Raw genomic sequence first — 14258 nt, forward strand, 5'->3', positions numbered from 1 at the left:
TCCCGTCTCTGTCAAGCCCCCCGAACCTTCTCCGAATTCGCTTGTGGTGGTGGCTGCAATCCGAACTGCCGGCGCGCATCGCATCGCATATTCATCACACCCTGAAATCCTCCTCCAATAAGGTACCTCGGGACTGTTGTATACAAGTGACCAAAGAGGTCGCACGGCTTGCTCAAAATGGCATTGACTCTCCAAACCGCTATCAACGGCCCGGCCAACTCGCCCGCCGTCATCATCCCGTCCAAGCCAACCGCCCTGACGGCAACCTACGGCGACCTCGTCCGTGAGACCGCAAACTTTCAGGGCAAGCTCGCCGCCATTGGCATCACCACCGCCTCCCCCGTCTCCATCGCCACCGTCAACTCGTATGAGTTCATCGTCTCGTTCCTGGCCGCCTCATGGCAGCGCGGCATCGCCGCCCCCCTGAACCCGGCCTACAAGCAGGATGAGTTCGAGTTCTACATCGAGGACGTCAAGTCTGCCATCGTCCTCGTGCCCAAGGGCGCGTACGCCGCCGGTGCACCTGCCGTGAAGGCCGCCCAGAAGTTCAATGCCGCCGTCGCGGAGACGTACTGGGATGAGGCGAAGAAGGAGGTTGCGCTTGACGTGAAAGAGTTGGGACAGCTCAAGGGCAAGGGACCTACACAGGTGCTGAAGGCGCAGCCGGACGATGTCGCGTTGGTGCTTCATACCAGCGGAACCACCTCCCGTCCCAAAGTTGTGAGTGTATCTGAGCTTTCGATGAAGATGTTGGTACTGACAGTGAACAGGTTCCTCTCACCCACCGCAACCTGACCAGAACGATGAGTGAGTTCTCAGTCTCATGTTGTCTTCACCTCGTCACCCGCTAACATCAGCAGAAAACATCGAAAACACGTACCAGCTCACATTCGCGGACCGCACGATGCTCGTCATGCCCCTTTTCCACGTCCACGGCCTCCTCTGCGGCCTCCTCGCCCCCCTGGCCACCGGCGGCTCCATGGTCGTCCCGTCCAAGTTCTCCGCCACTGAATTCTGGCAGGACTTCATCGCCCACAAGGCCAACTGGTACACCGCCGTGCCCACCATCCACCAGATCCTCCTCAAGAACCCGACGCCCAACCCGCTCCCGCAGATCCGCTTCATCCGCTCCTGCTCCTCCCCGCTCTCCCCCACCGTCTTCGCCCAGCTCGAGGAGACGTACAAGGCCCCCGTCCTCGAGGCCTACGCCATGACCGAGGCCGCGCACCAGATGACCTCGAACCCGCTCCCGCCCGCCAAACGCAAGCCTGGCACCGTCGGCCTCGGCCAGGGCGTCGACGTGCGCATTCTCGACGACGAGGGCAATGAGCTCGAGCAGGGCAAGGAGGGCGAGATCTGCATCCGCGGCGAGAACGTCACCAAGGGGTACCTCAACAACGAGGCCGCCAACGCCTCGTCCTACACCAAGGGCGGCTTCTTCCGCACGGGCGACCAGGGCAAGAAGGACGAGGACGGCTACGTGGTCATCACCGGCCGCATCAAGGAGCTCATCAACAAGGGCGGCGAGAAGATCAGCCCCATCGAGCTCGACAACGTCCTCACGCGCCACCCGGCCGTGTCCGAGGCCGTCAGCTTCGCGATCCCGGACGAGATGTACGGCCAGGACATTGGCGTCGCCATCGTCCTCAAGCAGGGACAGCAGCTGAAGCAGGACGAGTTGAGGGGCTGGGTTGCGGAGAAGCTTGCCAAGTTTAAGGTTCCCAAGAAGGTCAGTTTGCAGCAGAAAGGCTTGTGTGTTTTACATTTTGAGCAGTCAACTGACGAGGTACCTCAGATTTACTTCACCGAGACGATGCCCAAGACGGCCACTGGCAAGATTCAGCGCCGCATCGTCGCCGAGAAGATGCTGTTGCAGGAGCAGCCCAAGGCCAAGTTGTAAACATGCCCTGTCCGCAGTAGACTGTAAGTACCTTTTCTGTGCTAGAATCATAGAATCCTGGAAGACCGTGTAAGAAAAGGGTGTAGACCACACAGACTCAGTAAAGATGGATATTCGTTAGAGCAAGATGTGTTAGAAGAGAGATTTCCTATTTTTAGATACCTAGATGGATAGAATGGAGGTTTTCCACATCTATAATCGCCCATCCGTATTACAGTTACAATGCGTCAGCCTCGTGAGCTCTCTGCCTCGCTCTCTCTCTCGCAAAGTAGAGGCCGCTGCCTATATCACGTCAGGAGCCCAGTTCATGACCATCATCATGTCCCTAGAAGGCCCTCACCACCCGCTTGCCCAGCCTGCCCAAATTCAAAGCCCTGGACGCCATTAAAACCCCAAAAAAACACCAGCAAAAGCTCAGCACTTCGTTCCAGCTCAGTCATAGTGGCCCCCCTCATCAGCATCATCATCGTCCAAGTCAGGATCCTCCCCCTCCTCCGCATCATAGAGCTTCTTCACCGGCTCCCCGGCGGGCTCCGCCTTTCGCGGCACAATCTTCTTGGGCGTGACGCCGTGCACCTCGACCCAGATGCTCGCGCCGTCGGGGCCCTCCCACCGCGCCGGCTCAGCAATCGCGCTGTTGGTCTCGTTCTCGTCGAGCTTGGCGCCCTGCTCCTCCGCGAGCCGGCGCACCTCGTCGTTGGCGTCGGCGAGTGCGGCGAAGACGCCCAGGACGGTGGTCGCGGAGCCCGTCTCGTCACCGTCTCTGTAGAGGACGAGGTTGACGGCGTGGGGGAAGTCGCGGCGCAGGGGCGCCGGGGCTGGGGCGGCGGCGGGCCGTTTTGAGGGGGGTGAGGCGCCGGCTGTGATTGCGGATGTTGAGGAGGCGGTGCGCTTGTGCGCTGTTGTGTCTTGGTCTGACATCTTGATTGTCATTTGAGTCCCTGAGTGGGGTATCTTGTTTCTTGAGTGGTGGTTTGTTGTTTCCCTTTCTTGAGTGATTCAGGATGTATAGGTGAGAGAGATGTGTAAATGTAGATGGAGGTGTAGATGCAAGATGAGTAAGGTGATCTGGTAGGAAAAAGGTTCAAGTGAGATTGGAGATCGGTATGTGTATGTCTCAACCGATGGATTGGATTGTTAAACTCGCGAGTTTTGGTGAATGCAAGGGAGCCTCTCTTCCTCGGTCTGCCTTTTATATCTATATACAAATATACGAGAACCGCCCAGAATCCGGTTATGAGTGATTATATGACTGATTATCACGGACGGATGGAGTACCTCGGAGCGGTCACTTCTAAGGAAACCCGGCGCGGCGGCGGTGGTGGGTATTTTCCTGGCCTGACATGGATCGATTCCCACCTGTCTGTGGACGTCACAAGGACAGGCAGGCTTTCGGGCGGTCCGATGACCGGCGGCGGGCGGAGTGATGCTGCAATGCGCTGAGCTGCGGCGCTGCAATTGAGTGCTGACTGGACCCCCGGAATACAGAAAAAAAAAATTGCTGGGGGCGTCACTGTGGCTGGAATTGGAGCTTCGGGGTTGAGATGCCAGAGCGCGAGTGCGCGAGGTGCGACGGCAGCCGACTGTAGCCAGCTCGCTGCAATGCGGGCCCCGCTGGTTCCCCAGTGTTGGGGCTGGAATGTCTGTTGTGCCGGGGGCAGGGATGGATGGGCGATGGAGCTCTGGTCTTGCTTCTGTGGGAGTTTCCTATGTCCGATGGTATCATTCGGGGACTTGACTTTGCTCACATGAAGCAGTTGCCAAGGTAAGAGTCATCAAGGAGGGCGGGACGATGAACTGAGCTTGAGCTTTGCTCTGTGCTCATCACCGTACACCTCGGCCTCGCTTTGACCTTCCTTGCTGTCGCCGTCGGGGAGAGATGCCCCCCTTCCGTTTGCTCAATTTATTCTCTTTCTGTTTCTTTTCCGAGCATTTTACATTGACTACATCTTGGATCGGAATGGCAGCCGCCAAAGGGTGCGGAAGCTCATTCGGATCCATGCAGGTTGCAGAATCGGTCCAGTCCCGCACGAAGTCCCTGAATTGTTGGGCCGTACTCTTGAGCTACCTGCCGCGTTCACTATGCGCCACTGTTAGCAGTTGCTAGACTCTCTCTGAGTCGTTCGTAAACGAGCCGCGATTTCCTCAATACCTGGATGGCTCTCTCCGATATGATGTCCAGGGGCGGTTTGAACCCCTCACAGACAAATCAGTACTGGACTCTGTCATCACGACGCGCACTGTCCCGGGCGGCTGAGATGCCATCTGAACTCTGCAGAAGCTCGAGCTCCCGCTCGCGGTCGAACTCTCCCAAACGCATGTCATTGGTTCATAACTGAGTACACTTGAGTTTGCCTCGTCCCGTTTATCTTCCTATTACCTTAGACTGTAATCCTGATTCCTGGCAGTCCGACGCGGCCAGTAAATGAATTCAAGGACCAACCCGAACGATACAAATCCTTCTCCGTACGCCAAAATTCGCAACGTAACAGCTTATCTCTAGGCCTCGGCCTGTTCCTCAGCCGCAACCCTTAGCTCGTAATTGAGCTCAAAGCACTCCGCAAGAAGCTCCGTGACACTACCCTGGCCTTCCGGAATGTCGTTGTTGATCATGAACTTGCCGTCTTGGCGCATGTTGTCGATAGAATGGAGCTGCATTTGGTCAGTCAGAACTCCAATATGACGACGAAACACATACCTTCATGCTGTAGGGATATAGTTCCCGGACCGACTGAACGCCACCGTTGTTCTTCACCTCAATCAGACATCTCTTGAGCGTTTGCAACTGGTTGTAGATGGGCAGCAGAGCCTCAGATACGGGCTCTGAGGAGATCATCAGGGAATAGACGTATGCGTAACTTCTTCGGATCAGGTACAGAAGGGTCTGCCAAGAGCGTCAGTTCCGATGGAGCCAAGCCTGTAATATGCACTTACACGCTGAACATAAAGTTCTGCCGGCTTGCCTTGGTCATCAAGCCAGTTGCCATCGACTCGACTCTCGTCAATCTTGTCCAGCTGTCTTTGGAAATCGAACAAATCGGCTTCGCGAAGAGACCATGCTTGTGTGATTGAAAGTTTCTCCAGCTCGTTTCGGATTCGCACAAGGACGTCGTAGGTTGCCTTGAACGGTTCGGGTATCACGCCTTGCCTCTCGAGGACGATCTCCGACCACTTGAGGCACTTCTCCAAGAGATCGGCAACCTCGTCACTTCCGGCGGGCACCTTGCCGTCGTCGCTCACGAACTTGCCATCCTTTCTCTTCTCGCCGATTTCGCGCAGTTGGACTTGGAGCTTCTGGACCTCAGACGGGGAAAACTGCGACCATATTAGGAAAGTTGTGCGATATCGCCGGACTACACGCATACCTTCGTTCGAGTGTTCGCCAAAGACATCGATCTTAGGATCGAAATCAGCTTCTCGTACGTCTTGGGGAGGGGATCCTCAAGACGGTCCAGTCGCTTCTGAAGATGCTCCAATGACTTCTCGCAAAGCTCCAGTCTCTTAGACAGTAGAGTAATCAGGTATGGCGAGTAGTCGCTCTCGGTGGATTTGACATTGTGTGCAAGCTTCTTCACGGTGTGAGAGATGCTCTCGAGGTCCTTGGACGAGAATAGGTCGACTTCGGTAAGGTGATCGAGGAGTCTCCTGATGGTCGACGTCAGGGCGTAGGCGGCAGGAGCTTCGTTGTTTCGGCCAATGGTCATGAAGAAGAGCGACAGGAGTTGGAAGCAGCTCTCCAATACTCTGTCCACTGTAGCGCGAGGTTAGCCGTTGACCCCGCACATGGGTGCGATAGCGCATTACCTCTGTTCTCCTCCCTTCGGTCAGCAGACCGGAACTCGTTGAGCTCGCGAACCTGCTCGATAGTCTCGTCGTACAGCGGGATAACATCTTGGCTGCGAATGTAGTTGGTGCGGTCTTGCTTCAGCAGCTGTAGCCGGTCGCGGATCGAGACGAGCTTCTCGAGGATCTCCTTTTCGCGAGCGTCCCGCGGGGGAGGGCAGGTAGGGGTGTCCATCGCGTGTGACGTAGTTTACGACGGGCGCTGGTTGCTGGGAGGGTTGTAGATCTGAAATATGGGAGAGGGACGGCTGTTCGCGATCATGGACGGCCAAAGCATGCAGCTCGCGCGTTGGATGTCGATACCCTTGCAGGTCTGCCAATGACCAGACATTCAAGGAAGCACAGTAGCGGGGCTCTCTAGGTAAGGTTGACGGCAGCTAAAGTCCGAATGCCGATATCGTCTGTGGATGGGGATGGCGTGAAGTATTCGGTAAACTGGGGAAGACCCGAGTTGTATTGGTAAGATATCTGTGACAAAGAGCTCTGCCGTGGCATCCGCGCAGAGGTATGTAAGTAAATGCGGATGATGCTCGTCACAGGTTCACCCAGCTGGCCCGGAATCCAATGGAAGCACGTCAACGCTTGTGATAGAGGTGGGGGGGCATTGGTACGGCCACGGCTGGGAAAGTCAAATCGAGGCACCGAGGTGGGGCCAGACCCAAGTGACACCGACGCAGCGGAGGCAGGCATGCCCAGGCCGTCGATCGGCGCTCCCATTGGCTCGCTAACATGGCCAGTCATAGCCACTGAAGAACTCCCAAAGCGCTCTAGCGTGTCTTGCTCGCTGCACCCAATCCGAGACCTCAGATTCGCCCAAGCGAGAGAGATCCATCAAATATTGCAGTAGCCCATACTGCCCGCCTCGGCGCGCTGGTTAACAGCATAGGCGGTACGTACCGGCAGGGCTTGACCAAAGCGACCTCAGGGCTTGCCCACACTTCACTTTTTCCGACTTCGTATATCGAGCCAACTCCAAATTTTCTATCAACATCCGCGAAGTCACCTTCAGTCGCAAACCCCCCAAACCAGTCACAATGTCGACCGCCGAGCTCGCTTCTTCCTACGCGGCCCTCATCCTCGCCGATGATGGTGTCGAGATCACTGTGCGTCGCCGCCCACCACCCAGTAACCCCGCCGCGAAAAGGATACGAAATTCGAAAATTCGAGATGGAACCAAATGTAACTAACACCAATTGCTTCAATAGGCCGACAAGCTCCAGACCCTGATCAAGGCTGCCAAGATCGAGGAGGTTGAGCCCATCTGGTTCTCTCTGTTCGCCAAGGTACGACGCGCCGACCGATGACATTCCAAAGCGACCCGACGAAAGAATGGCATAGACTGATTTGAGGATCATAGGCTCTTGAGGGCAAGGACGTCAAGGACCTGCTCTCCAACGTCGGCTCTGGCGGTGGCGCTGCCCCTGCCGCTGCCGGCGCCGCTGCTGGCGGTGCTGCCACCGAGGCTGCCGCTGAGGAGGCCCCCAAGGAGGAGGGTACGTTTCGAACATCCAATCGCGTGTCACTTGTCGCATCTGCTAATACCTGCCACAGAGAAGGAGGAGTCCGACGACGACATGGGCTTCGGTCTCTTCGACTAAGCGGTTTCCTACGACGATTTCCCTTTTGTACTTCAAATGCATGGTTCCGGGGGTTCTACGAATCGCGCGATCGTAAAGGATTGGGTGGAGGCACGATATCCTGCTGCCTGGACAGAGTAGCTCTCATACAATAATGTGAAGCTCTCTACGCGGAGTTCACTGGACATCCTACAAAAATGAAAGTGGAATTTGGCGTGCTTTGAACACACCCGGCCACAGTGCCTCAACGGAGTCTTGGACGCCGACATGATACACCAGCTTAGCTTGAGTGGGAATGGCTTATGATCCTGATCTTGGTTCCATTGCGTGTGACGCTTGTGACAAGTCATCAACCTTGCTTCTGTTTTCTACTTCCCTAACGCCGGTCCATGCATGCCCCCCTCCCCGAGTTGAAAGTCTAGAAAATGAATCTATTTGACAATGAGAACGGCGCTTGGCGTCAGGCCAGCCTCCTTCAGCGTCTTGCTGAAGTCTGTGGCGCCCTGGAAGGTCTTCTTGGGGAACGTAGTCGAGAAGCTGGTGACCTCGAGGCTGTTCTCCGTCTGCAGCATCTGAGCAACCTCGAAAAGGGTCGTCTCAGCAGGAAGAGTCTTCATGACGTTGCCGCCAGAAGTCTGCAGTCTCAGACGAGCTTCGTTGTGGTTCGCGGTAGTCTTGGGGACGGACGGCGCAGCGACAGGGCCTGGCTGGGGAGCTCTTCCCTCTCTCGCCGCCTTGGCCTCCTCCGCCTTGCGACGACGCTCCTCCTTGTCGGCCTCGATCTTTGCCTTGATGCGGCGCTTCGCCTCAGCGTCGTCGAGCTTCTCCTGGCGCTTCTTCGCGGCCTCCTTGATCTGCTCCTTGCGCTGGAGCTCCTCCTTCATCTCCTGACTCTCCTTGGTCGCCTTCATACGGATCTGCTCGTTTCGCTTGGCATCCTCCTTGTCCACGAGGGCTTGCTTCGCCTTCTTCTCCTTCAGTTGCTCGCGAAGCTCCGCCAGCTTAGCAGCCTTCTGATCGTCAGTCAAAGGCGCGATCTCCTCCGTAGACTCGGAGAAGTCGGTGTGGTCACTGGGTGTGTGTCAGGAGTGAAGAGAGCGTGAGAATGTTAAAGGATGAGCTTACGTCTTGGTGGCATGGTATGAGGCGGTGTCCTGGGACTTGAAGCGCTTGCCGCACTCGTTGCAGACCAGCGACTTAGCAACTCCAGTCTCAAGGGCGTCGATGTTGGCCTGAACCTCATTCTCATCATCTTCATCGGCCTTGGCAGCGTCGGCAGCAGCAGTAAGCTCATCGAGGGGCTTGTCCTGGTTCTTCTCGAGCCACTCAAGAGCGCCGTTCACTGTATATGATGAGCGTGAATTCAGCAAAACCAGGTCTTTGTGAAGTGCTCACGGTTTCCAGTCTTCTTCACTGCAAGCTCAGCGCGGGCCTTCTCAAAGCCCATGTCGAGCAGCTGGTCGAGGTCGGATTGGGTCATGTTGACTGCTGATGGTGGAATGGCGGGGTAGGTTGTTGAGGTTGAAAAAGTGAGGTTAGGTGTAGCTGGACAGGTTGCAATCCAAAAGTACCTTTGCTAACTTAGGTACTGATTCACAGAACGAAGCAAAGTGAACAATTCAGCCTGTACTCTGAAGAAGGAAAGAATGAACTCGGCACTGCAAACGAATTGGTTTCGGATTCGCGACAGATGGCATGCAGCTGTATGTGAAAGCACCGGCGTTCCTTAGAAATATGACCTGAGTCGTTGTTTCCGCGAAACGGACGTCATCTGCAGGTGCCTTCGGAGCTGGGGACAGAGGATAGAGGGGCTAAGGCACCTTGGGTACCTAGGTACCTTAGAGTGGCTGAGGAGACACTGGGCAGCTCGACAGGGGTAGGCGCCACCTTCCACTTTCGCCTTTGCCTGAGGTTAGGTAAGCTCAGGCACCTGGCTACGGAGTACCCGTACCCTGCTGCACCTTACCGACATTGGTGCAGTGGTGCAATCACGTCCCTTCATTTTGAGTGGACGAACTCCCGGATTATCCCCCCTGTCGATGGGCCCGGGCAGCTCGTAGCTCCCAGTGGAGGCCCCAGCAAGCAACTCCGATTTGACCGCCCGCTACCTCAGTCTAGGGGCTACCTTAATGAAACCTGGCCTGGAGGACTGAGGACGGCACCGACTGCAGCACCTGTCCCAATCCCAATCGAGTCCAGCCCAGCCCGTTGTTGGTTACGCTGGTGTGTATTACGTCGTGGGCTCCTGCAGTGCGAAACACCTGCTTTTTGCACTTGCCGTTCTTACCTGAACCTGTATCCATACCTTACCTTCGCCTGCCTACCTGCCTACCTTACCTGACCCTTCCTTCCAGTTCCTGCCATTCAACACCAGAAACCTTGCCCTTGCCTTACTTACTGCCAGCGCTTTTTTAATATCGCCCCGCGCGCAACATTCTTTCACCTCTCCATACCTACATCACGCCGTACCTCACCTCTCGCAAATTTCTTCTTCTTGCCGAGGCCCGTATTGAATGCGCCGAAACCCACCGCGTCTCCTTTTCCGATCGTAACCTTCAACTTTGCACCACCGCATCAACCACCACCATGTCTGTCGATATCGAGCCTACCGAGCTGAGCTTCAAGCGTACGCCCACCCAGCGACCTTCGATCGGCCTGATACTCACAAGTCCCAGGGCCCTTCACCGTTGAGGTCTCTCAGATCCTGCGCATCAAGAACCCGAACCAGTCTCCCGTCGCCTTCAAGGTATGTCACTGTGCACTCCCCTGCCGTCATGTCACCCCATTGCTCACGAGACAAACCGACAGGTCAAAACCACCGCTCCTAAGCAGTACGGCTCCTTGCGCCTCGTGCATCCCTCGATTGCCGACTGACGATACCCCTTAGGTACTGCGTTCGCCCAAACTCGGGTCGTATTGAGCCTGGCCAGGATGTGGAGGTCACCGGTACGCTTCCCGGACAATTGCCAGGTGGTCACACGCAACTGACCAGAACCAGTCCTCCTCCAGGCCATGAAGGCGGAACCCCCCATGGATGCCAAGTGCCGCGACAAGTTCTTGGTCCAATCCGTCCCAATTACCGCCGACAAGGAATTCGCTAGCATTGCCAACATTGTGAGAACAGACCCCAACGCCGGTCCGAAGTTGTGGCGCACATGCTAATTATTCTTGTCCACCAGCTCGACCAGACAGACAAGGCTACCCTTCAGGAGAGGAAGATTCGCGTCATCTGGCTCGCCGCCGAGGACTCATCGAACGGACCCAGCGCGTCTGCCGTTGCTTCCACTCCCAGCCGTCACTCCGTCGTCAATGGCGTGAGTCTCCCCTAGGTCCAACATATTCAAGGTTCCGATAGCTGACAAATGCCAGGACCATACTCCCGATGTCTCCCGCGTCTACTCGTCTCCCAGCCAAGGGATGGATAGTGCTAGTCCCCAGCCCGCCGCGCCCGCGAGCCCCGATGTGAAGGATGACACGGTTTCCGAGAAGGCGGTCTCGACAGTGAGCGCCGCGAGCAATGTTGTTGCCAACACTGCTCAGGTCACCTACGATGAGCTCAAGCAGAAGCTCCAGCAGGCCGAGGCCAAGATCGCCGGTCTGCAAGATACTAGTGGCCTGCGCCAACGTGTGAAGACCGAGAGCGAAAAGCTGCCCAGCCCGCAACAGGCTGCTGCGGCAGTAAGGCAGGGGGCGGAGGGCGTCCCTGTTCAGATGGTCGCCATCCTCTGCCTCGTCAGCTTCCTCCTCGCATACTTCTTCTTCTAATGCTTCGGCATCTTCTGATATTCCCCCTTTTCTACGGTCTTTTTTGTTGGAGGATTTACGAACACACCTCAAATGGCAAAGACGTGCGGTCGACTGTTGCTAGCGCACTCAAGAGCCATGGGAGAACGGTACAGCGAGTGGAGGAGGGTCTGTAGGCGACGATGGTGAATATGGAAGAGGATCCATTGATGGCCTCTGACACGGAACGGAGTCGCAAATCACACTTGTAACTATATGGCAGTTCTTTTTGTCGTAACGGCCCGGCGTCCCGGACGCGAAGTTTTCAATTCTGAAGCTTTTCATATGTCAATTGGCGCCCATTGATGCACATGTTCAATTATATGCGCAGAGGGTCCAGCTCTGGCACCGCTGTGATTGAAGTCTGGGATTGATGACGGTCTTCCCGACGGAACGGAAAGGAACCTCTATATCTCATGTCCCCAGTTATTATAACCAAAAAAAAAAGCCCCCTTTTCAATGTCTTTTTCATATCGACAGGGTTATGTCTTCAACCATGATTTACTGCAAAAAGAAAAACCCAACATTACACTACTACTCAGGCAGTAACTTTTTACTCTATATACTCTCTCAACGCCCCTAAACCTAGGCTCTCTCTCTTTTAAGCCTCAATCTCCTCCTTGGTCCACTGGGCATTGCCGCCAACCATGCGGCCGCCCTGCTTCCTCTTGACGCGGCAGGTGATGCCGACGTTCTCATCCCAGATGAAGCGCCAGATGGCGTAGGTCCAGCTACGGTGGTAGGGCAGATCCTCGTAGAATTCGCTGGCGATCTCGCGCAGGGCGGGGAGCCTGGTCCAGGGGACGGCGGGGAAGTCGTGGTGCTCGTTGTGGAGGCCGACGTTGTAGGTGAGGAAGTTGAGGGGGCCGTAGTAGGAGAAGGTCTCGGGGACGGGGACGCCGTTGGCAGGGTCCTTCTGCTGGGGGGAGACGGTCTCGTAGACGTAGTGCTCTGCGATGAAGTGGCCGGCGAGGGGGTGGAGGGAGCCGGCGAGGAAGGAGGAGACGAGGAAGTAGAGGACGGCGTTGGGGCCCCAGAGTGAATAGAGGACGTAGTCGAAGGCGAGCTGGACGGCGATGTTGAGGTAGTGCAGGGGCGTCAGGGGCACGGAGTAGACGAGGGTCGGGCGGACGGCGTAGAAGAAGATCTGAAAGGTGCAGAAGAAGGCCTTGCCGAGGATGGAGTCGAAGAAGACGGCCTCGAGGGCGGTGGGGAGGTCGGTGTCGAGGCCGTCGACGCCGAGGGACTTGTGATGGGTGAGGTGGTAGGGCTGGTAAAGATTGGATGTCAGTATGTTATGTTCGCGGGGGAAGAAGGAGGTTGCCTCACCCTGAAGGAGGCGCTATACGGCACGCCGATGGGCAGGTTCGCGAAGATGGCGAAGAGGCGGTTGGCCTGCGGGGAGCGGAAGGCGAGGTTGTGGGAGATTTCGTGGATGGCGAGGAAGAGGTTCTGGTTCGCGGTGGCGCCGAAGACGTAGCCTACGGCCCAGAACTTCCAGGACCAGAAGGAGGTCTCGCTGAGGTACCAGGCCCAGAAGACCTGCATCGCGACGACGCCGGCGACGACATACTTTGTCAGGGGCTCGGGACCGCAGAGCTTGGTGACCTGAATCGAAGAAAACCCGGACGTGTCAGTCTTGCATGTTGCAGAATTATACGGAAGCCATTGGGGTTCCCGGGAGAGACCTTACCTCTGGGTGAGCCTTGATGATGGCCAGACGGCGGGTGCGGTGAGGCTCTTCGGTGTAGGTCCAGAAGAAGTCGCGCTCCTTAGAGGCCGGGGCGGGTTGCGCCTCGGTGGTGAGCTTGCCGGCCGCGGCGCCGTTGGCGGCGGCAGCGGTCTTGCGCTTGGACGGCTTCGTCACTGTCTCAGCAGCGGACGAGGCCATTGTTGCGGTGGTTCTTTTGCAAGAAAGGGTGCTTTGCTTTGCTTGCTTGTAGCGTGACAAGGCAAAAAGGCGTGCGTCTCTTCCCAAGAAAGTTGGCCCCGATCTCTGGGTTGTTGTCGGTGGTGGACGGCAGTAAATTATTGGTGGTGGAAAATCTGTCCTAAACCGGGGAATAGGGGACGACGGGACAGAGAAAGTGGAGGACGAGGGGCGAAGGGGGAAAGTGGGAAGAGGGAAACGAGAATCCGATCACCGTGGTGTGGTCGGGTGGGTGGTCCTCAGACGGTCATTGATATATATATACGTAAAGAAGGGAACAGTGCTTCTCAAACGGGAAAAAGACAAGACGAAAAGAGAGAGAGTCCCTTGATGAACCACGCGTAGGTAAATTTTGATGTTCCCCCTCTGGCGCAAATATCGAGCGTTGGTGGGAGAAGAATCATGCCTCGAAAATGGCAAATCTCCTGATGCGGGCTGTAGGGGATCCGGAGCGGTGTACAATGCGCCGCTGGGGGGGAATTGGGGACTTTGCCTTCTGGACCAGTGTGCTGTGGCGCAGCGGGTATCAGTGGGGGAAGGGGACATCCCTGCCCCGCTGTGGCCAATCGTTCGGGGCATGTGTTTTGCCTTTCTTGCCTTTCTGCTCTGCTTCGAAGGGATGGTCGCACGGGTCGCACCAACGAATTTTTGTGAGGAGCTCTTATGGGGAAGAGAGACAGGGGATGCTGTGGCGTGGCAGAAAGCAAGAGACATTATTATTTTGTTTCTGGTGCTGTTGAAGGCTGGAGGAGGACGAGCTTGGCCTTGCCCCCCTTGTTGTTTCCCCTGAACCACCAACACCAACACCACCCCAAAGAAACGGTTGAGGGAGGGGAATTGGGGAAATTCTAGAACCCCCACTGCACCCCCTTCTCCAGTTGCCTCGCTTCCCCTGCAGGTCTCTGTGCAACGCATCTGGGGGAGAAGGATAGGCGCAGCAATGTTATCGTGCATGTGCGAGATGGAGCACCACACCTTCATCCGCCTCCGTCCGTCTGCATCTCTTCATCCTTCTCTCTCAATGGCTTTCGTTGGAGTCTCACGAGCAAAGCTGGGATCTGTTTTCGTCGCTTGCACGGAGCCAATGGGCATCTCGGTGCAGGTCATCATCTGACGGGGTCTGTACGCCGTCCTGTTGCATTGGAAGCTTGAGTGGAGGATGATCCCTGCCGCCTGTTGGAGCTGTAGGGTTCGTTCTTCTCTTTTTTAGCTTCATGTATGCGGC

The 14258-nt window shown here is 56.4% G+C and overlaps 7 protein-coding genes across 7 annotated transcripts; 3 read left to right on the forward strand and 4 right to left on the reverse strand.

Annotated features, from left to right (window-relative positions):
• Positions 1–177: 177 nt before the first annotated feature.
• On the forward strand, positions 178–1900 carry GCG54_00010978 (putative peroxisomal-coenzyme A synthetase; the record flags this gene model as incomplete). Its single annotated transcript, XM_045410888.1, has 2 exons — positions 178–720; positions 884–1900. The coding sequence occupies 2 exons, from the start codon at positions 178–180 to the stop codon at positions 1898–1900; spliced, it is 1560 nt and encodes a 519-aa protein (XP_045267946.1).
• Positions 1901–2332: 432 nt separating this feature from the next.
• GCG54_00010979 (uncharacterized protein) lies at positions 2333–2821 on the reverse strand (the record flags this gene model as incomplete). The annotated part of the gene is made up of 1 exon (XM_045410889.1): positions 2333–2821. One exon carries the CDS (start codon positions 2819–2821, stop codon positions 2333–2335), a length of 489 nt encoding a protein of 162 aa, XP_045267947.1.
• Positions 2822–4399: 1578 nt separating this feature from the next.
• GCG54_00010980 (UPF0662 protein C30C2.08) lies at positions 4400–5918 on the reverse strand (the record flags this gene model as incomplete). The annotated part of the gene is made up of 5 exons (XM_045410890.1): positions 4400–4552; positions 4599–4784; positions 4835–5215; positions 5266–5651; positions 5705–5918. The coding sequence occupies 5 exons, from the start codon at positions 5916–5918 to the stop codon at positions 4400–4402; spliced, it is 1320 nt and encodes a 439-aa protein (XP_045267948.1).
• A 730-nt stretch (positions 5919–6648) lies between these two features.
• GCG54_00010981 (60S acidic ribosomal protein P1) lies at positions 6649–7341 on the forward strand (the record flags this gene model as incomplete). The annotated part of the gene is made up of 4 exons (XM_045410891.1): positions 6649–6846; positions 6949–7026; positions 7101–7236; positions 7295–7341. Coding segments are annotated over 4 exons (459 nt in total), but the record flags the coding sequence as incomplete, so codon positions are not given.
• Positions 7342–7751: 410 nt separating this feature from the next.
• Positions 7752–8800, reverse strand: GCG54_00010982 (uncharacterized protein; the record flags this gene model as incomplete). The annotated part of the gene is made up of 3 exons (XM_045410892.1): positions 7752–8391; positions 8446–8662; positions 8716–8800. 3 exons carry the CDS (start codon positions 8798–8800, stop codon positions 7752–7754), a joined length of 942 nt encoding a protein of 313 aa, XP_045267950.1.
• Positions 8801–9906: 1106 nt separating this feature from the next.
• On the forward strand, positions 9907–11085 carry GCG54_00010983 (uncharacterized protein; the record flags this gene model as incomplete). The annotated part of the gene is made up of 7 exons (XM_045410893.1): positions 9907–9946; positions 9996–10066; positions 10129–10151; positions 10208–10266; positions 10319–10434; positions 10500–10634; positions 10690–11085. The coding sequence occupies 7 exons, from the start codon at positions 9907–9909 to the stop codon at positions 11083–11085; spliced, it is 840 nt and encodes a 279-aa protein (XP_045267951.1).
• A 619-nt stretch (positions 11086–11704) lies between these two features.
• GCG54_00010984 (Sphingolipid delta(4)-desaturase) lies at positions 11705–12994 on the reverse strand (the record flags this gene model as incomplete). The annotated part of the gene is made up of 3 exons (XM_045410894.1): positions 11705–12373; positions 12433–12741; positions 12797–12994. The coding sequence occupies 3 exons, from the start codon at positions 12992–12994 to the stop codon at positions 11705–11707; spliced, it is 1176 nt and encodes a 391-aa protein (XP_045267952.1).
• Positions 12995–14258: the final 1264 nt, after the last annotated feature.

The sequence above is a fragment of the Colletotrichum gloeosporioides genome (genome assembly GCF_011800055.1).
Source record: "Colletotrichum gloeosporioides strain Lc1 chromosome Unknown consensus_17, whole genome shotgun sequence".
Lineage (NCBI taxonomy): Eukaryota > Fungi > Ascomycota > Sordariomycetes > Glomerellales > Glomerellaceae > Colletotrichum > Colletotrichum gloeosporioides.